This window comes from Malania oleifera, chromosome 8 (assembly GCF_029873635.1).
Source record: "Malania oleifera isolate guangnan ecotype guangnan chromosome 8, ASM2987363v1, whole genome shotgun sequence".
NCBI lineage: Eukaryota > Viridiplantae > Streptophyta > Magnoliopsida > Santalales > Ximeniaceae > Malania > Malania oleifera.
Genome location: NC_080424.1, coordinates 10,121,551 through 10,144,866, shown reverse-complemented (window position 1 = coordinate 10,144,866; position 23,316 = coordinate 10,121,551). Strand labels below are relative to the sequence as shown.

Sequence of the window (23,316 nt, the reverse complement as noted above, 5' to 3'; positions counted from 1 at the left end):
TGACATCGATCATGTGCACTAATAGTGGCACATCACGTACCCTTCTCTGACCCACAAGTGTGTTCTGAGGAGGCATGACAAGTTCTTCATGCTGAACCCCATAATTATTCCATCCACTGGCTTAATATACCCTCGCGTCTACCTTTTCAAAATCCTCTTGTAAATCCTATTCTTCCTCTGATTCATGGTCACAGTCCATATTAGGTTGCATTGGCCAGACCATGTATGCCCCCTCTCATTCATGACAATATGTTGATTTAGGTGTAATCCCAAGAGAGGGGGGGGGGATGAATTGGGTATTTTAAAATTCTTTAAACCTATTTACCACTTAATCCTTATTTGTATATTTAACAAATCAATTTCATGGATTTATGACAGAATTAAAATTATTTTATCAATGAGTTCTTTTTACCCAATTAATTGTATGTAAAGTAATTAACATCCAAATGCAATGCAAATAATATAATGTAGTGCGGAAAGTAAAGAGTTAAGGGAAGAGAGAAGACAAACGCAATTTTTACAAAGTTCAGCTAACTCGGCCTACGTCCTCGCCTTGAGCAACCTACTCAAGGATTTCACTATAATCCCTATTCCTTAAATTGGGACGGAACTTCCCTTACAATCCGCTGCTTATAAGAGGTACAACTCCCTCCTAATCTACTGCTTACAAGAGATACAACTCTCTCCTCAAACCCCGCTTCACAAGCCGAACCGTGAATACAATGAAATCTGTAAAACACTCAAAATCGCTTCCAACAAAAGCTAGTGAGTACAATTCAAATTCTTAATACATTAACATATGATGTAACTTGAAGCTCAGAATGTATGAAACGATACAATCGTTTATGAATGATATGCCTCAACACACAAATCCTTTTTTTATCAAAAACTCCCAAGTAAAGGTATATTTGAAACGCTTTGAAGTATATTAGGGTTCTAGTTCACTTTGTAAAAATGCACAAATATATCTAATGTGAACTTATTAAAAGCTTTATCTTGAATATTATATTAATCAAAATCAAAAGGCTTTCTTTCAAATATTCAATCACAACAAAATCTTTGTAATATGCAAGTATATATATTGACGATATGTATTCCAAAGATCAAAAACTAATGTAGTCTATTTCACAAAATATCCTTCAACAATATATATATTTATGAACTTCAAGGATATCCAATCAAGTGGATTTGTAGTATTAAAAAATATCAAGTCTTTGAAAGGAAAAACTCACTTGAACCTAAAGTATTTAATCAATAGTTAAAGCTCTTTTCAAGTGTAATCATATCAAAGTGATTATATATATATATAGACACACACACACACAAGATCAATATATATAGACACACACACACACAAGATCAACCTCTTAATACTTAATCAAAAATAGATTTTGCAATACCAATCTCTTTGAAAAATGAATATCAATCAAAAAAATCTGTTTAGAGAATGAAACTCTATGAGAATAACTCTTAACTAGAAACACCAGAATGAAATCAAGAAGAGTATATGGGATCCCTTTGTTTTTCTGAGTTGATTTGCCCAAGCTTGATAAGTATAAGTTGAAGTGCAGGCAATCGTATAGCAAAGTGCTCAACATTCTCAATTCGCTTTCAAAAAGTGTTCTCTTTTCTTCTCGTTGATCTTGGCTTTTTTATTAGGATTTAGATATTCAGTATATATAGTGTCTTACCCTTAGAATTGATTTCAACCGTTGGATCAAAGAAATAGCTCGCGAGTTCTTTTAATAAAAATATGATTTTAAGTTTTCCCGCAAGTTCAGGCGACTAGGGTCGAAGCCCAGGCGATCGAAGTCCCTTAAAGATTTGAAAAATTAACTTGGAATACAGGGTCAGGCGACTAAAGTATGGTTCAGGCTGAAGTGGTGAATTCAGGTGCCTGAAGTCCCAAGTTCAAGCGACCGAAGTGCCTCGGCCAGATTCTGTGTTTCCCATTAATTCTTCAGGCTACTGAACTTAATCTTCAGGCTCCTAAAAAAATTCTTCAGGCGACTGAGGTTGAGTTTAGGCTACCGAAGTGCCCTTTTTCTGAATTTTTCCTTTCTAATTTAAAAATCTACTTTGCTCTCTTTCTTAGGTCCTTTATAAAAATACATTCCATGGTTTTAAGAACATTTTTAAGTCCATGAAAGTCCCCTAATGATGTTCATGAAATGTATGAGTCTTAAAGTCATTCTAAGGTATAAGTTGAGCCTCAAATTAAATCATACGAAAATGTAAATACATGAGTTCTAAGTACTCATTCCCATGACGTTCTTGAACTTTGCCGCTTGCATCTTGATTCTCGTACTCTTTGAGTTCCATGGATCTTGCCAAGATATGTCAACTTTACTTTTGACTTCCATGACTCGTTATCCTTTCGTGCATGCTTAATATAGTTCATGTTCACAAGCTTAATGCACAAATCAAATACCAATTGATTTGTCATTATCAAAACCAGATTGGACTCGTAGAGTCAACACAATAGATGGAACTATTTCGAAGACTGATATAGACACAGCTCTAGGTGAACTTTGGTCATGCCTATACTCTGTTGATAGTTGTGGTTTGTGATGATAACTGTAACGCACTGAACCCTTAAACGTGGTCTGATGCGTTATACCTGAAAAAATCCTAATAATCAATAAATCAATACGCAGCGGAAAACATAAATATAATCCTCAATCATATAATATTAGAGTTTTCCTATACCTGCCTACCAACCATAATGAATTAATCATCCACTTGTATTCAACATATATACATATCCCCAAAAACATCCAATATTCACAATCATTCCTTTCTTATCAACCTTAAAACATAAGACATAAAACATAAAATATTTACATTCCCAAAAACATCATTAAAATGTTAATACCCTTTTTCTTATATCTCTCAAAAATGTTATAAAACCTCGAGCTCTCTAAGCTCGTTTACATGGTGGTCCTGAAAAGGATAAATTTGTAATCGGGTGAGACACATCTCAGTAAGGGAATAAACAATATATTAAAATAGTGTGTGGCTAAGATGAGGTTTGTATATAACATATTATTCATCATTTGCAAATCATTAACATAATTTCTGAAATCATTCTCTGAACCTAATCAATCACGTGCAAAAGATTTAACCCATGAGATTACCCAAGGATAGGGGTGATTACCCGCCCATACAAGTAGCACCCCTCTGCTCTGATACATTTGGCAACTCGAAGGTCACTACTGAAGCATATCAGGGCACTCACCTTACCCAGTAAGCCTTCTAGTGTTAGATTGATCTCGTACTCACACAATTCAAAGAAAGGTTTACAAGCGAAGGCCCCAAGGATAGAGAAATCTACCCGCCCATACAAGTAGGTTCCCACTGCCTTAGTGCGTTATACAACCTACTGCTACATCTAATACTACTAGCGCACTCGCCTTTCTTAGCAAGCCCTTAGGTGAAGAGTATGCCCCACCCTAGTTGTAACATATTCTATTAGCATAAATACTTCTAATATCATAATACATTATTCTTTCTGTCATTATTCAGCCATTTATAACTGTCCATGTTCATAGCTTTAACATTTCATTTCATTTCACTTTAAGTGACTCTTTCCCATTTGCATCGTTCACATTTCACCTTTTATTCCATTGTCATTTCATTGCCATTTAATTCCATTTTCATTTCATTCACTCGTACTACAACTACTCTTTAGCCGTTATTAGTCAGTCCACATAGAAATGCGCTAGAATCTGTTAACATGACTCTTTTCAGCTATCTTACATTTACATGGTTGCATTAACATACACAAGCAGCATAGTTCATATTATATTTCATTCTCAATGCATTATTTACTTAGCCTGCATCTTATACATTTAACATATATTTGCACATAATTTACATTTACTCATACCATACAATTTAGCAATAAAATTCATACATATTCCTTGTAAAATAAGTCAACTCACATTTAGCATTTGAATACTGAAAATATAATTTCCATTTCTTACATAATTTTCTAGAAAATATCTTTTACTTTCATCAGTCCATTTTCACATATACATAGCTAAATAAGCGATCTTAGGTTCAGAAACATAATTTACATGGTTGACATTTTGAAACCTATACCAAAACATATACATAAGTATAACATAATTCTTTATCTTTTATTTCGTAAAACTTGATTTAATATATAATTTCCCCTTACCTAAATACTTGAACTACACCAACAGGAATCCCACACAGATGCCTGCGGCGCTCACCCAGACCCTTGTTCAAAAATCCTAATTCAATTAAATCAATCTTAAATAAAATACTATTTTAATATTTCCTAGGCTCTTAAATTTCAAATAAATAATTATACCCTCAAATATAACCAATTTACTTATTTTCCCAAATCCCACTCTCGCTTTGAAGTCGGGATTAAAAACCCCAAATTGAAAATTTACTCCACCCAAAATGATGATGATTGCGACTAGGACCTCATGGTGGTACCCGATTGTCGATTTGGTTGAAGATCTAAGAAGAAATTGAGTAAATTGAAAAAATTTACTTTACCCCAGGAATGGTATCTACGCCTCTCCTACAACAAATCCGTTCTAGTAGAAATGTCGGTGGCGGAGCTAGGAACCTAACGGTACCTTTCGTTTTCCAATTAGCCAAATATCTGTCGAGAAATGAGAGGACAGAGAGAGAGAGAGAAGGATAGAGACGAAGATGGAGATCTGGGAAGTGAGTGAGAGGGAGAGAGATTTGAGCGTGAACAAAGGTATGGATTTCAATTGAATTGGATTTCAAATTGAAATCCAATTTATTTAATTCAATCATTACATTACTTGAATTTACTTAATTAATTCAATTAAATAACATTTAATTAATTTATTAATTCAATTAATTAATAATTAATTTATTTTATTATATTTTATTTTTTAATCATTTTTTTCATACTATTCCTTTTATTGTTTATTTATTATTTTATTTATTATTATTATTATTATTATTATTATTATTATTTCTAATTATTTTAATCATTTTTAATTTTTTGGATCTTTACAATAACTGCTTCCCACATTGAATCCATGCAAAGTAGCTTCCTTATGTTGAATCTTTGTTGACAAAAATTTCGGCTGAAATGATTTACTGGGGACGTCATTCAAATCCAAAGCCGCTGTTGTAACACCCCGACCCCGAGGGGTCTGGGATATTAACTTTTTACTACTAATTTACAGCGGAAGCAAAATAAACTCAATTTTTATTAAACCAGAGCACTAATTATCCATATTACAATCATTTATTTCAAAAAAAGAAAAATTACACAAACATAAATATCTGAAATCATACTAATATTTCTAATCAATTTTTATTTTTCTAATCCCCACCCGCATGCTTGCTAAGCCTGATTTCCGACATGTCCTTCAGAGTTATCTGAAATAAAATATGATTGGGGTGAGACGACGCTCAGTAAGTAAATAAGATTATTATTAGTGTGTGACCAAAATGAGTTTTTAAAGAATTTCATAAAACAATATTTAATACTATAACTTCAAGACTGCTTTTAGAATAAACATAAATTTAAAAATTTTTGCATAAAACTTTTATCATAAATTTCAATAGTAAATTTTTACAATCATATACTATAACTGTTAAATTAAATTTTTAACTTTAAAACTGTAAAAATATTTAATGATAAACATATATATACTTTTCCTTATACGTTTTCCTTAGATCGTCATTTAAGCACCAAAATGATCATTTTCACGTAAACTTACACTTTTCCTTCAAATCATCAGTAACTTTGTACACGTAATTAAATATGTATAAACATATATTATAAAAACCACCCTTAGGCCTGTTTGCCGTAAGTCATGTTTACCCCCATGACTGGGTTGTGCGGTCCGAAGATTGGACTTAGCTGGCTGGCCGACCAAACTAAATCAACGTACGTAAACTTTAAGTGAGATTTTCCTTATTAAGTCCTGGTCCGGAACCAGGTGTGCACTCAGGAGAAATCCACTAACATAAATAACCACTCTGTAAACAGTGTGGGTGCACTCTGATCCGTATAAACTTTAAGCTGCGGTACCGAGCATCTGTAACTTTGAACTTTCGTTGCCATAAGGGGTTTTAAAATCATCTTATTATAATTTATGCAATTTAAAAATAATATCGTGAAAATCTCATCTTTACTCATATTTTCATAAAAATGCAACGTACAAATAAACTCATGCCACACAATTTTTGTGTTAAATATATATATATATAATTTTATTTTTGAATAGAAAGAAATGCTGAAAATTTACCCGAGGGGATTGGAACATTTCTTAACCCAAAAATAGATGCAAGTATATTAAAGATAGAACTGGTATAATTAAATATGCATTAAAATAAACTCATGGAAATTTTGTGTAACTAAGTAACATAATTAAAATTTACGTACAAAATAAACTCGGGTATGAATTTAAAAAAAAAAGAAACTAACATAATCAAAATTTACTTACCTTCTTCTTTTACAGCGTGCTACGAACACAATAACTATCTTTAAAAAATGAGATCGGAAAGAGTGGGTGATTGAGAACTTATTTAAAAATTCTCTCTCCACCACAATTTCTTTCACTCACTAATCCTTCTCTTCTTTGGAAAATTATTGTGAAAAATGAAGGTTGAGAGCTCCCTATTTATAGGAAAATTTTGGGGAAGAAATGAAATTTATAAAAGTGTGGGGAGATGGGGTGAAATTAAAATTTTAAAAATTAAAGAATGGGCAAGGTATGGGTAAGGTATGAGTTGAGTGTGGGATGGGAATGGAGGCCATGTGGGAGTGCTTGCCACCATTCTCAATAAATTTTTAATTAATTACTTACCTAATTAATTAATCAATTAGTTAATTAATTATTTTATTATTTTATTATTTTATTATTTTTCTTTATCATTATTATCATTATTATTCTTATTATTATTACTTTTAAACTATTTTTAGTAATCATTTATTTTATTATTTATTTTTGAATAAGAATTAAATTTAAATTTTGAAAACTCATGTGGGCCCCACATTGTAACACCCCGACCCCGAGGGGCCTGGGATATTAACTTTTTACTACTAATTTACAGCGGAAGCAAAATACACTCAATTTTTATTCAAACCAGAGCGCTAATTATTCATGTTACAATCACTTATTTCAAAAGAAGAAAATTACACAAACGTAAATATCTGAAATCATACTATATTTCTAATTAATCTTTATTTTTCTAATCCCCACCCGCATGCTTGCTAAGCCTGATTTCCGACATGTCCTTCAGAGTTATCTGAAATAAAATATGATTGGGGTGAGACGACGCTCAGTAAGTAAATAAGATTATTATTAGTGTGTGGCTAAAATGAGCTTTTAAAGAATTTTGTAAAACAATATTTAATAATATAACTTCTAGACTGCTTTTAGAATAAATATAAATTTAAAAATTTCTGCATAAAACTTTTGTCATCAATTTCAACAGTAAATTTTTATAATCATATATTATAACTGCTAAATTAAACTTTTAACTTTAAAACTGTAAAAACATTTAATGATAAACATACATATACTTTTCCTTATACGTTTTCCTTAGATCCTCATTTAAGCACCAGAATGATCCTTTTCACGTAAACTTATACTTTTCCTTCAAATCATCAGTAACTTGTATACGTAATTAAATATGTATAAACATATATTATAAAAACCACCCTTAGGCCTGTTTGCCGTAAGTCATGTTTACCCCCATGACTGGGTTGTGCGGTCCGAAGACTGGACTTAGCTGGCTGGCCGACCAAACTAAATCAACGTACGTAAACTTTAAGTGAGATTTTCCTTATTAAGTCCTGGACTTAAACCAGGTGTGCACTCAGGAGAAATCCACTAACATAAATAACCACTCTGTAAACAGTGTGGGTGCACTCTGATCCGTATAAACTTTAAGCTGCGGTACCGAGCATCTGTAACTTTGAACTTTCGTTGCCATAAGGGGTTTGAAAATCATCTTATTATCATTTATGCAATTTAAAATAATATCGTGAAAATCTTATCTTTACTCATATTTACATAAAAAATGTAACGTAGAAATAAACTCATGCCACACAATTTTTGTGTTAAAAATATATATATAATTTTATTTTTGAATAGAAAGAAATGCTGAAAATTTACCCGAGAAGATTGGAACATTTCTTAACCCAAAAATAGATGCAAGTATATTAAAGATAGAACTGGTATAATTAAATATGCGTGAAAATAAACTCATGAAAATTTTGTGGAACTAATTGACATAATTAAAATTTACGTACAAAATAAGCTCGGGTATGAATTTAAAATAAAAAGAAACTAACATAATCAAAATTTACTTACCTTCTTCTTTTACCGTGTGCTACGAACACAATAATTATCTTTAAGAAATGAGATCGGAAAAAGTGGGTGATTGAGAATTTATTCAAAAATTCTCTCTCCACCACAAATTCTTTCACTCACTAATCCTTCTCTTCCTTGGAAAATTGTTGTGAAAAATGAAGGTTGAGAGCTCCCTATTTATAGGAAAATTTTGGGGAAGAAATAGAATTTATAAAAGTGTGGGGAGATGGGTGAAATTATAATTTTAAAAATTAAAGAATGGGCAAAGGATGGGCAAGGTATGGGTTGAGTGGAGGCTATTTGGGAGTGCTTGCCACCATTCCCACTAAATAAATTTTTAATTAATTACTTACCTAATTAATTAATCCATTACCTAACTAATTATTTTATTATTTTATTATTTTTCTTAATCATTATTATCATTATTATTATCATTGTTATTAATTTTAAACTTGAGTGGAGGCCATTTGGGAGTGCTTGCCACCATTCTCACTAAATAAATTTTTAATTAATTACTTACCTTATTAATTAATCCATTACCTAACTAATTATTTTATTATTTTATTATTTTATTATTTTATTATTTTTCTTAATCATTATTATTATCATTGTTATTAATTTTAAACTATATTTAGTATTTATTTTATTTTATTTTATTTTTGAACAAGAATTAAATTTAAATTTTAAAAACTCATGTGGGCCCCACATGGTCTTGTGGGCCCCATGTAGTCTTGTGGGCCCCACACAATGGATCGTACGTAATTCCAATAACTCTTATACGATTTTATGCATCCTGCATAGTTTTGAGACTTGTGAAAACCTTCATACGGTTTCGGGACTCATGTGGGCCCCACACAGTCTTGTGGGCCCCGCATAGGATACCTATATTATTATTATTTTATCATATATTTCTTCAAGTTATATCAGTTAAAACATTGTTTTATGTACTCATTTACGTATATAAACAGTGTCTTGTGGCTCCGGGACTCATGTGGACCCCACATAGTCTTGTGGGCCCCACATATGATACCTATATTATTATCATCTTATTATGTATTTCTACAAATTATGTCTGTCAAAACACTATTTTATGTATATATACTTATTTACGTATACAAACAGTATCTATCCTGTTTATCCTATGAAATTCCATTTTGACCAGGCCGACCTCCAGGGAGCGACTGAGCCGCAATGGTCTCTGAGCACTCGCTAAGACAAGGTCTTTCTTAGGCATCAAACATGGAATCAAGGATCCTACAGAAAAATACTTCTGTATTGATATTAACTTAATGACTATTTTTATTATTTTATTATTATTGTACTTTAATCATATATATATATTTTTGGGTCATCACACACATGGTCTTGTGGGCCTCACACAACTTCGAGACCAAAATGGATCGTACGTAACTCCAATAACTCTTATACGATTTTATGTATCCTACATAACTTTGAGACTCGTGTAAACCTCCATACGGCTTTGAGACTCATGTGGGCCCCACACAGTCTTGTGGGCCCCGCATAGGATACCTATATTATTATTATTTTATCATATATTTTTACAAATTATATCAGTCAAAACATTATTTTATGTACTTATTTACGTATATTGTCTTGTGGCTCCGGGACTCAAGTAGACCCCATATAGTCTTGTGGGCCCCACATATGATACCTATATTATTATTGTTGTATCATATATTCCTGCAAATTATGTTAGTCAAAACATTATTTTATGTATATATATACTTATTTACGTATACAAACAGTGTCTATCCTGTTTATCCTATGAAATTCCATTTTGACCAGGCCGACCTCCAAGGAGCGACTGAGCCGCAATGGTCTCTGAGCACTCGCTAAGACAAGGTCTTTCTTAGGCATCAAACATGGAATCAAGGACCCTACAGAAAAACACTTCTATATTGATATTAACTTAATGACCATTTTTATTTTATTATAATTATGCTTTAATCGTATATATATTTTTGGGTCATCACAGCTGTCACATATGAAAGGTAATCAAATAGTTTGCTCGTCTCAGTAGTATCGTATTCATTACATGGTTGAGGATAGAGAAATGCTTCCCCCTGCACAGTTGGAGCTTCACCCATACTGTTGCCTCGAGGAATGCATTTAACATAAATCTCAACTATATACACGTTCGAACAAGAACTTTGTAGGTCCAGCGCAATTAGAACATCTGCATCATCTTTTGTTGGGATATTGGCATACAAAAAATTTCTACCACCCCCTTGTTACGGATATCTTAATGTTAATTCTAACATGTACTCATTTAGATCAATATTTAATCCATCATATATTTTTTGTTTAAAACTTTATAACCTCATCCTTCCTCTAACTCGAATGGCCTTCGTTGGCCTTGTACTGTACTCAATACCGATTGATCCGTGTATAATCTCACCGTTAATGTATCATTAGATCATAACTTTGTTAGCTGACAAATTTGACGTCATTCTGAATTTTCAAAAATATAGTTTATCTACAACATAAAGAAATTTTCATAAATCACGATAATATGGAACATATATATATATATATATATATATATATATGCATTTACATAAACAATTATCTTATAGAATATATTAATACCTCAACAGCTCAATATGAAATGAAATTAATATACAAAATAAAAGTAAAAGCTGAAAATTAGTTAAACCGTGAATTAGCTGACACCATCGTTACTGACCTTTGCAAGAAAATAATTCTACAAATAAATCTCCAACAAGTTCACGTAACACTTGGAGGTGGTGAAGTAGGTTGGAGGATAAAGGAAGAATAATGAAATGAAAGAAGGAGAAATGATGAGTGAAAGTGTTGGGGGGGGGGGGGGGGAGGGGGAGTAAACGAATAAATAGGAGAGGGGGCACGTGGGGAAGGGGGTAAGTAAGTGCACGAGCTGCATGGTTTGGTACGTGAATGGGTTTGATAAGTGCATGTCAAAACCGACTTTTAGAAAGTCGATTTTGTAACTTTTCACGTAAGAAATGTGTATGCATGCTCGACGACGTGGATGGCAGGACCAAATTGACTTTCCAAAAGTTAGTTTGGTTATTTTATGTTTTTTTCCGTGCTCCGTGCGTGGTGTCTCATCGTTGTAGGCGCTGACGTAGAGAATCGACTTTTGGAAAGTAGATTTTCTTCCCTTTTTTTTTGAATTTCCATGCTTTGACTGCTACCCAAGGTTTTGTAATTTTTTTTTAATACTGAAAAGTTGATTTGAGTATAATTGTGTAGTATTTGCTCATTCCGCCCACATCTGTGTTTTTTATTTTTTTTATTAATTCCGTAAAAAACTCACTTTGTTAGCTTAGAAAAGAATAAGTGTTATCATAAAGCACTTGACAATGAAAATATTTATTTATCTATAATTCAAAATAGATAGAAAATAAATTTTCTAAAGTTCCATCATTTGACTATCTACTTATTTCACGATTATGCTTTTGCCCGAGTGAAATTTATTGTATCAGTTCCCATATAGTTGCTTTTCTATTCTCATGTATTATTAAGTTGTAAACTAAGCGTAATCTTAGTCTCAACATAAATCATTCATCCACTAGATGGGGGCCGGCACAAAGTTTCGAAATTCAAATCCCGCAATCATAGAAAAAAAAAAGTTGGCATATCACAATTCACAAATATGACAGTAGATTGGCAAAGTTGATCCTTAAGCAACTAAAAAACAAAAACAGTAAAGCAACGTTAGCTTCTTGCTTTCGGATATGAGTTGAGCTGGGATGCACATCAAGGGAGCAGTTTCCCTTTGGCCCCCCCATGAACTTAGACGCAAAGGAAGCCAAATGCATTCTCACACCCATCTCTGAGTGGAAATCTCATCAGCTGGTTTCTTTTGTTAGACAAAAAATATTAATAAAAAAGTTGAGAATTGTCCCTGAACTAAAGCACAAATGCACAATAGATTATCATTGAACCCATCAGCTACACATAGCGATTCTTATAAAGAGGAGAAAAAAGAGAGTGTAACTTAATCAGGAATTTCTGCCTCTGTGTTAAGATACAGACACTCCATACCACCTTTATATCAGAGCCCCAGCAGCTGCATTCACGCACGCTGCCCAACTGGACCATAGCACTTCTCTCAATTTACACCACACAAGCTATACATATGCAACCCATCTTCTTCCTCTCACACCTCCTCACTCTCACCATTCTACTCCCATTGCTGTTGTATGCTTTTGTTTTCGGGCAATCGTCAAGCTTCTTCGACTAGTTTTGGAGAACAGGTAATGACGGCATCTGCCACCGTGAGGAAGATCTTGTCGTCCCCAATCAGGTCTCCGAAATTCGACGCATGAAGCTTGTCGATCACCAACTGCCCAGGATTCGCCAAAACGAGCTGTACAAAAGCACGGAAAGTACTTTCTGTGAGGTAATAATGTAATATTACTATTATGTGTAGTGTCTTGTTTCTAAAACCACAAGAAATGCATTAGTTTTAGTGTTCATTTTTTTTACTTGAATATCTTTCTTCTGGAGACTCCTGTGTAACTCTTCCAAGGCATGGATGCCGCTAGTGTCAATGTCAGTCACAGCTGCAGAGAGCACGAGATTGTGAGTCAGTTTAAATGATGTAGAAAATGCATGACATGTTTTGCTAAAATGGACTTCGAGAACTTGGATAAGAATTTCTTACGTGACATCTCAACAATCAAAAACTGTATTCGTGGTTGATATGCAGCTTTGAGTTGTTCTTCCTCATCAGTCAACCATCTCAATATCCTGTAAGGAAGCAGATATTGAGCAACCCGACAGTTAGCTAGCAACAGGATGTATGATGAACAGTTTACACAGGTATCCTTATGCTGTGTTTGGAAGCATGAATTTCGACCTTGGATTTGGATTTGGCTTTGGATAGATTTAGACAAATTTTAATGTAATTTTATATTGCATTTTATTCAAATCTAAGGTCTCTCTAAACATAGCGTTAATATCGAAAAATCCTAGACTCATCTTGAATGATCTATACTTGGATAAAGAATTCAGACACACTAGTGCACATAGTTGCTTGTAGCAAAAAAATCAATGGCAAAATATGGTGCGAGACAAGAATATTTGACCTTGTGATCTTATTCTTTTGACATATTGGATGAGGGTACATCAAAATAAAAAAATAAAGCATATATTACATGTCAGTGTCGCTACCCAATTCTTTTTTTTTTTTTCAGGTTAGCATATGAATGGTTATTGTTCTGCTTAGATTTGTTTCCTGATTTTAGAATTTAATATGTGTACTGAGAGGGAACTTCTGTGGCTGGCTTTTTGCCCAAGTACTGTGTTGTAGATCAGGCATGGAGTTTACGGCCTCTGATTTACCAAGGGCGGTCAGGGGTTTAGGCTCCATGGATCATGGATGAGAAAAGAAAAAGAAAAGAAGAAAGAAAACAATTTCTCTTATGTTTTACTTTCTGGAACAAATATTACTCAAGAATGAAAATTTATTCAAATACGATTAAAAATTTAGAAAAATTAAAGATTAATAATGTGTAATCAAAATTTTTTTGATAGGTTCACTACATGTTCTATTATTTTGTCTCAATTTCTTGGGTAGCCAAATATGAAAAAGTGAATTTCTTCATACCTTACTTTTCTTTCTCTAAGGTTTACCTTATATGTCAAAGTACGGATTTCGGGCATCGAATTTAGATTTGTGAGATTTGGCCAACATATTATAAAATTGTATTGAATTTCATTCAAATTTACACAAATTCAAATCGAGGCCAAAATCCGATCTTCCAAACACTACCTTAATGTTTTTCAAGTGCTAACTGGGCGTTAATTTCAAACACTCCAGTGGTCATATCCTTCTACTTAGTTTTTGCATGGAATTTCTCCAAAACTCTCACCCTACGTTTGGAGAAACCTAGAATTTGGATTTCAATTTGTATTTGATTTGGATAAGATGTAACATAAAGTTGTATTGAAATTTGTCCTAATCCACCCACATACAAATCTGGAGTCTGAAATCCATGCTCCCAAACGCAGTGTGATGTTCTTTTCAGTTGTTGTGGTCATTATTTTTGAAGATCAGAATGCTGCTTATCCTACTAGTTATGCTAATGCATAGAGGGAAATCCCACTTTACCCTTGTATCTTTTTCCCATATCAACTATTAAGTTTTTCAAAGCAGTCACTCATGATATTCTTCTGTAGAGTGGAATTGAATAATTTTACTTTGAGGGGACCAACGCTCAAATATTTTTCAATTTCAGTCCCCCCTACCCCCTCAACTGCCCACAAAACACAAACTTAAAAAATAAAAAATAAAAAAAGAAAAAAGAAAAAAGAAAAAAGAAGAGAAAAAAATAGTTTGGCACGGTGGCCATTTGAAGCTTCCTAGATACATAATATGAGAGTTTAGTTTTCTTTATCGTTCTGAAAGTCTAAAGAGGGAATTCCATGCATGGAGAACCTATTAAACATTCGCACCTTTCTTTTATGTAGTTGGAGTTGGAAAAGTAGATTGCAGAATCAACTCTCACAATCAAAATGCCAGGAACCTTAGTTGCTTCTGGATATTGTTGGGTGTTTCTGTAAACATTTGTTCTCGGGAGCTTCCCAAGAACTGCAGTCCGTGGCCTCGTAACTTGTAGAAGGATTTTAGCAAATGATATTGAGACCTGTCATAACAAAAAACACACAAAAATATTATATATATTCAAGTGAAACTGGAATGATCACACTTAGTTGACAAATAGGAATTCAACATGATGCATATCCCAACTCTTACCGCAATCAACAGGCCTATCTCAACAGAGACAAAAATCACACCGAAAAAGGCTCCCACACAAGCGACAAAATCAAATTTGTCAATCTTCCATATCAGAACCGCTGCCTCTAAATCAATTAGGCTGATCACCGCGGATATAATAATGGAAGAAAGAATGGCATTTGGAGTGTACTTAAAGAGAGGAGTGATAAATTCCAAGGTTAGAAATACAACACAGGACATCACAATGTTGGAGACTGCAGTTTGGCAGCCAGCCATGTAATTTACTGCTGAGCGAGAGAAAGAACCTGAAAAAGAAATAAGAAGACGTCAATAGTAATTGAATTGTAGTCATTTTCACCCCACTTGCCCATACTAACTTCATGTTACCAACTCGGGGATTCCTGTCATATATTGATTCAATTCAAACTATGTAACTTTCAGTTGTTCATTTCTTTTTTCCATTCTCATATATACAAAAACTTCATTCCAAAAAAGAATGAGGGTGCAATATGGAGGCGGTTGAGACTTCCTCAGCATGCATGGATTTATTTGTGGCGACTAGAAATTGGCTTATATGGCTCAAATTGCTACAGAAATGATCATATTTTCCCATTTTTAGCATTGAGCACTATTCAAGTAAACCACACGACTTAATTCATGCTTTTCTTTGAATAATGGATTAATTTGTGCATTCTTCTCACCTGTTGCCACATAGCAAGAAGTCATCGAACCAACAACATTCATTGTTCCTAGGGCCACCATTTCCTTATTCCCATCCAGTTGATAGTCCTTCATGGAAGCAAATGTTCTTCCAATTGCTATGGCTTCCTGATAAATCAATCACCCATCCAAAAGAACAAGTAATAAATAAATTAGGTACAAGAGCTGGAAACCAAATTTATCTTGGTAATTGGAGATCAAGTGTAGGATTAGCTCACCGTCAATGCTATCATGCCTGCCACAACACCAATTCTAAAACCTTTTGAGAGGTATTCACCACTGAAATATATCTCATTCACTGACGGTGGATTGATTCCTTTCTCTATGTGCTTTACCTTTCATACAGAAGCTAATGAATTAGTTTACCATGTTGTCGCTGCTGCTGTTATAGGAGAAGGAAATGATGAGAAGTGCTTACAATTTGAACGCCTTTCTTCTCGGCATGGGTAATATAGACGAAAAAGGTGGACAAAACAACAGAAATTAGTGGGGCAATCGCCGGTACCCAGAAATATTTCTTGTTCTTCTTTCCCTGTTCCACGGATGATATCAGAATTCAGGAGGGAAAAAGTCACAATCCAATAAAAATTTTAAAGTGAACAGCAGAACAAAGGAGAAACTCTTACAAGGTACTTCGCAAATAGAAGGAAACCCAAAAAAGTTGCGCTGATGACTATAGTCTGCCAGTTCCACTGCAATATGTCGTGAATATGAGAACTTGAGTTTGAAAATAAAAGGTTGATTTTCATTGGGGATTCTTATTGTTGCACCAAAAAGTTGCAACAATGACAGGGAAAAGGAAAAGGGGAGAAGACTTACTCCATGATGGACTGAACCCCACACTGAATGCATTACCGAAACAATATCAGTCTTTGTTGTAAAATTCTGTATGCCAAGGAATCCTTTAAGCTGCTGAAGGGCAATAGTGATGGCAGCTCCTCCCATAAAACCAACAATTGCAGCATGAGATAAGAAGTCTATCAAGAAGCCCAATCTGGTAACAATAAATAGGTGACCAAAAGCCACAGATCAAAAAAGGAACTGTAAACAACAATACAAGCAATGAAAAAGACACATCCTTGGGTCAATGTTAAGCCCATTGGATGCCTGTACATAGGTGTTCTTCCATTCATTCATTCAATCTTTATTTATTTATTTCACTTTCACTTATGGAGCTCAGGTACTTCAAACAAAGGCAAAGCCTAGTTACCTGGAAAACCCAAGGGAGACTTGAGTGATCCCAGCAAAAAATGTAGCAGTGAATGCAAGCCGCCGATACTCAACTGCATTTTTAATAGGATCAATCTCATTCCGTAGAAGAGTCCCTAACAATAGAGACACTACAGCCACAGGTCCTATAGCTATATCTCTTGAACTGCCCATGAAGGCATAAATAAGAGGTGGGACAAAGCTGGAGTCTGTAATTTTGAGCAAAAGAAGGAAATTCTCACAACAAATACAAAATGACTACATATGGGAATGCGAGCTGTAGAATTGTACAAAACTTACACAGCCCATATTGGGGAGCCAAATGGGCAAGTTTTGCATACCCAATGTCCTGTAATAGCAGTTCAATGAATTACCATGATTGTTAAAATGTGAAAAACTATATTGCTTTTAAAAATTTCATATTTTAAAATAAATTTTAAGTTTCTGATCTACCTGGGGAATGCACAAACTTGCAATGGTGAGTCCAGCTATGAGGTCCCCTTTGAATTTAGAAAGATTGTAATTTCTCACCCATCCAACAATGGGGAAAACAGTCTGGATTCCTAGGATGAATTTTCGAGACTTGGGCTGATCCTTGAAGGGGCGCAGAGGATCATCTGCAAACAGTGTTTCCTTCACAGTAGCTGTGAATTCCTTCAGGAGATTTTGCTTAGAAGGAACTCCAACCTTGTGAATGTACAGTGTGTTCTGCATCTGATTCTGTGAGGATGACAGGCTTCTAATGTCCATCTCTTTTGTTTTGAGCTCCTCGTTACTTGAATCACCCATCAAAGACAAGGACTAGACGTTCTCCTGCAATGCACTGAAAACCATGAAGAAATCAACTATCACAAAAATAAAACATAATGCTGACTTCAGATGTTCGGTAATTGAAGGATCAAAATCTTAAACTACCGTCAAACCAAGAGGAACATTCAAGAAATGGTAACACATGCCCTGGCTCAAATTTTTTTTTTTTTTTTTTTCATGAACCCATCATCTCAATTTGCCTTGTAGTTTCTAGGAGAGAGAATTTATATCATTTCAAAAACTTGCAAGCATCAAGGATGCACAAATGTAAACTACTGAGGCAACTAGATGGAGTTCAGCTCAGCCCAGTTTATAATGATGTCCGAATATGCATACATCTGGAGTTGAAAAACAAAACTATTGAAATGACAAGATGGAACTTAGTTCAGTCCACATTGACAGCTAAGGAATTGAATCTAACCAAAGCAAATTAAGTGAATGGTAGTTAATCAAGACGAGGAGCTTTCTTAGACAAATGGAAAGAAGGATGGGGTATATATAGGAGTCTGAAAGGAAATACAAGTCAAACTTTTCAAGCAGAAAGAGAGATTATGTAATCACTCATGCTATGAACCTGGATCTCTTAAATGCCAGATACAACATTGTGAACAAATCAAAATTGGAAGTGACCAACCATTGATTACTTAAAAACCAGTAATTGATGCAATGGGCGATTATCGCTTCCGTAACTTTTGCGCTCACAGAGAAGAAAATACACAGTATTTGATACGCAGGGATGAAATGATCACTCTATTTCTACATGTTCCTTGAAAATTTTATTCAAATTCTGCTCTAGCCCTTTCCATTCCAATGTACCAAACATTATAATAGAGTTGGAGGTTCGACTCAGGAGTAAGTACAGGTGGCAGCTAATTGAAAACTAGAAGCACAACGTCAACTTACCTAGTCCTTTTCTTGGTCCACATTGATTGAAAATTCATGATTAGTAACAAAAATAACTTCCCTTTTGGATGGTGCTGCTGCAAAGAATGTTGAGTTGATTGAAATAAAAAAGCGAGATGCGATCCCTAACCTCACAACTCACAAGAAGACTCTGAAAAGAGCATTTTTAATTATAATATAATAAACAAACAATCATGTAGGACAATGTCCTGTCCACGGCCCTATTTTGATGTAAACACTTCTACAGTTCTACAGGAACCCAAAGAAGGATAGAAAAAAGAATTCCAAAAAGAAAATGCTTAACTCTGTCATAGTGAAGATTTAGTCATCAATCAAAAGAATGTTTTGTATTGGAACAATAATAACCAAGTCCTAGACCTTATAAGTAAAACCTTGGTTGAGCATGAACTTGTCTTTTTTTTTTTTTAAATAAAAAAAGACAGAGCATCCTAAATATTAATTAAAATTAGAATAACGGAGGTAGTTTATTACCAAACAAACATCAAGAATAAAAATAAAACAATAAGAGTACGTCCCTCTTGAAACTCCTAAAAGCCAACTTGACTTGATCAATATTGAACATCATTTAACTATTCAACTACTCAAATCAGAATCACTATTTTTATATTTCATACTACTGATCCACGCCTGCAGTACTCATTTTCATTTTTAATTTTGGCCCAAAAAAGAGAAGAATAAAAAAAAAAATCCTGTTTAATTAATTTATCTAATTACAGCCAATCATGCCTAGAAACTTGGACAAGTAAATGCAAATAAATCAATAAAATGAACACCCAGAAAATACCCAGTTCAGTAATTTCCAATTTGAGTGCCCTTTGGGAAAAATAAAAGCTTAAAAAATAGAATTAGAATATGTAGATCACCACCACCTCTGCTTCCTCCTCAGCTCACATGCTTTGCACGAAAGCCGTCGATAGTGGATGGAAAGGCACGAGATAACATCTATCCAAAAAGTTCCCTTTCACAAAAAATCAAACTGTGTCTCATAACCTAAACAGGAAAAAGAAGAAGACAGCAGATTAAAATAAAAAAAATTTATCAATCAAAAGCAGAAAAGGAGAACAGAGGAGCCAGTGTCCACCTTCCCTTTGGGTTCCCATACGACCGCACTCGATGGCCCTCGTCTTTGTGGAATATCGATAATTACTACTTTTATTATGCAATCATCATCCAAATTGACCTGCTCTTCAATAAGATCACAGCGAACAAGCCCAAATCCCGTCCACGTTCAGTGAATCTGAGATTTCTCCCTCCCCACATTTCCGGTAATTTTTCTCATTAGAAATTAATGAAATTTACCACGTACACAAATGCTCCTCTGACAAAGTAACAATACTGAGTGCGCTTGGCGAAAAAAGGCTTACGATGCTCTGTTTGGTCGCCGAGAAAATTCGCTTGGGCTTTTTTCTCGGCGAATCAAACTGAGCAGATGAGAAAGAAAATGAAGATGAACAGAATACAACGCGCGATCGACACCCTTTTTGCTTTAAGATTTGAAAATAGCATAGATTTTTTTTAAAAAAAATAAGAAAATAACTTTTTGAAAAAAATGGGTTCGGTATTGCCGTATCCCAACCACCGCTGCCTATGTTTGATTTCAAGTCCTGGTTCTTTTCTTTTCCCTGCGGTTTGCTTTGGCGGGGAAGAAGCAATAATTACGGAAATGCCACGCTCGGCGTGGGCTTCGAAAGCCGTAAAGGAGGAATGAAACGACTTCGTTTGCTAGTGGACAATGCAATAGTCAACGGTCAATGCCACGGTGGTTTCCACTAACTCAGCACTTTAGGTCGGCGGGTATGTCGCAGTCGGATGAACCTGGCTGCACGGCCGTCCAGGTTCAGTGACGGAACGAGGCTTTGAAAGTCTTCGCTGTAAAGTATTATCCCTATAAAGACAAATACTGAGCCATAATTGGGATTAAAAGTAATAAATTTTCTTAATTTGAGTCTATTAGATAACTATCAAAAAATGGATCTCCAGCTCTATCATTATTTCAAAAAGAAAATAATTTACTTAATTAGTTCTATTTTAAAGTTTATATAAAATTTCACAATTTTCTTTTTTTTTTCTTGACTCCATATTATTTTTTAAAAATAGTAATTTATAAGCATGAATAAAATTTAAAAAGTTTCCATAACTTTTTCCTACTTTTTTTAAAGATAACAAATTTAAAAATACAGCAAGCACATATAGTATATGGTCACAATTAATAATAATAATAATAAATATAAAGAAAAGTATTTGTATTTTATTATCTTTCACAAACTGTGTAATCCAAGGGAACTAAATGTCAAATTGGCATCTAGATACGCGTAATATAAATTGCATTAAAAACTGTCAAGTTGCAAAGATAAATTATTGAAGTCAATGTCATACGAATGTGATATGAATATGTAAAGTTTTTTGGCATTTGGTTTCGATCTTAGAAAATGTAAAGTTTTGGTTTTGGTTTCGATTTCGATTTCGATTTCGATTTCTAAAATATAACCGGACCAAAACCCAAAAAAAAAAAACTTATTTTAATTTAAATTATATGTATAAATTAATATAATTACTTAATTAGTATGTTAATACATGATTGTCCATTTAATATTTAAAAATCAAAATGCTCAATAGATTCTCAACAACAGTTATAAAAAGCAATTGTTGAATATTTAGAAAATCAGTTAAAAATCGAAAAAAAAATCGTAACTGAATCGTCGAATATTTCGTTCTCCAGGGGACATTAAATTTGGTTCGGTTTTGATTTTAGTTTGGAAATACTAAAAAATTGTAAGGTTCTGTGTAGTTTTTGATTTGACCCATAACTAAACTGTAATAAACCGATTACACCCCTAATAGGTGCTTAGGCACCCCTAAAAAAAAAACTATTTTCATCAAGGTATGATTTTGTCTTTGGGGTTGGGGGCCAATACAAAATCAAAGTAAGAAATAATTGTCAACTTCCACGTAGATAGATTTAAATAAATCATAAAATTAAGTAGAAGATATTTACCTCTTTTGAAATTTGCAAAAGGGTCGAAATTTTTACTAAAATTTCAAAAATTCACCCTTCCTAAGATTTTAAAAATTTAACAGATCTCTACTAAGATTTGACAAAAGGACATAAATCTACCCTTAAAAAAAATTCTTTTTAAAAAATACAAGGGAAAAGATTTGTCTCTTTTTTGATAAACCTCGAAAGATGTTCTTGAAATTCTTAAAATCTTATGAGAGGTTCGCGAAAATTTTAAAATCTCAAAATTTTCTTCTCTTCCCAACAAGTATACATGCCAATTTCGAAAATTCTTTGACCTTATAAATTATTTAATTGAGCCGAGTTGATTTATTTGGTTTTATTAGATTTGTTTGTTTGTTTTTTGTTTTATAGTTTATCGAAAAAAAACAAATAGAAAAAAAATGTTTGGAAAAATTAGTTAGGTAACATAAACTATGAATCCTATACATTATATATATATATATGGATTATCGCGAGAACTCTAGTCATCGACGAACCACTCTTTGGACCCCCCTGATGCGGCACCAAACTCACGGGTCGGCGGCCTTCTCCCTTGGTTCGCCGACCAGGTTAATTAGATGCAGTCACGGGTTCAAATCAATCAGTTGGACATTCCAGCCATCCACTCCTCAGGACATAACTAACGGTATCCACCGTGCCAAAGCATGCTTTCATTCCTTCAGGAGTATCCACCAGGGCTCGAACCCTCAATTCTTCATCTATACTAATATATTTAGTTTAATATGATTGTACCAATGACCTATGTTTATTAAAAACTAAAATGATGGTTTATTTACTTAATTAATTAAAATAATTGAGTACTAAATGAATGGGAAAAAGATTTGAGAAATTAGAATGAAAATATCATTACCTATGTAATTTATTTGTTTTTTTTTTTACGTTGACTTTGGACAATGGAATCGTGGACTAAGAACTATTGGGGTCACATCATCAATCTGCAGTGAAAAAAAAAACAAGGGCTGTTGTAATATTATTTATCCAACTGATTGAACATAAAAAATTTAATGTTCCATTTAACTTGCGGAATGTTATGAAATAGTAATAGAAATGAATAAACTTTTAAATAAAAAAAAAAAGTAATAAATTTTATGCTATTTTATCTAATTATATTCCATTCTCATCTATCAAACATATAAAAAACATTCTACCAAATGAAGTGATAAATTTTATTCTATTTTGTCTAATTATATTATATTCTCATCTATCAAACATACAAAAGCATTTGCACAAAAAGTGTAAATGACTTAAAATATTTAAAAATTAAAATAAATGTTATTTAGGTATCTGAATGTTGATGGTTCTGATAATGGGATCTATCAACCAAACTAATCTCTTGTTTATTTGCAGCCCTGAAAATATGAAAGTTTGATTCAAACCCTGTGATTAATTGCAATCCTTTTGATAATGAATTAGCTATCTTAAAGTGATTTTCAACAAAACATTCACACTCTTTCTAAAATTCAAAATTCAAATAAACTCGTAAAAATTTATCTTTAGGTGTTAACCAACTAACATACTCTCGTATGGTTTTTGCAAAG

The 23,316-nt window shown here is 33.5% G+C and overlaps 1 protein-coding gene and 1 long non-coding RNA gene across 7 annotated transcripts; one reads left to right on the top strand and one right to left on the bottom strand.

The window, feature by feature from the left end:
- Positions 1 to 12,259: 12,259 nt before the first annotated feature.
- LOC131161919 (sulfate transporter 1.3) lies at positions 12,260 to 20,497 on the bottom strand. 6 transcript variants are annotated; one of them, XM_058117940.1, is made up of 15 exons: positions 19,841 to 20,497; positions 19,629 to 19,749; positions 17,479 to 17,848; positions 17,326 to 17,374; positions 17,027 to 17,234; positions 16,636 to 16,810; positions 16,443 to 16,508; positions 16,235 to 16,348; positions 16,035 to 16,151; positions 15,798 to 15,924; positions 15,115 to 15,401; positions 14,814 to 15,004; positions 13,021 to 13,106; positions 12,843 to 12,919; positions 12,260 to 12,723 (listed from the first exon to the last, which is right to left on the bottom strand). In XM_058117940.1, the coding sequence occupies exons 3-15, from the start codon at positions 17,812 to 17,814 to the stop codon at positions 12,580 to 12,582; spliced, it is 1,977 nt and encodes a 658-aa protein (XP_057973923.1). In that variant the 5' UTR covers positions 17,815 to 17,848; positions 19,629 to 19,749; positions 19,841 to 20,497; the 3' UTR covers positions 12,260 to 12,579. The 6 variants fall into 6 exon arrangements, with proteins under 6 accessions (XP_057973923.1, XP_057973925.1, XP_057973927.1 ...); XM_058117942.1 differs by having other exon boundaries at positions 17,479 to 17,838; XM_058117944.1 differs by lacking the exons at positions 19,629 to 19,749; positions 19,841 to 20,497 and adding an exon at positions 18,257 to 18,304.
- On the top strand, positions 12,643 to 13,519 carry LOC131161920 (uncharacterized). Its single transcript, XR_009138647.1, has 2 exons — positions 12,643 to 12,756; positions 12,864 to 13,519. It is a non-coding gene; the product is annotated as an uncharacterized LOC131161920 (long non-coding RNA).
- Positions 20,498 to 23,316: the final 2,819 nt, after the last annotated feature.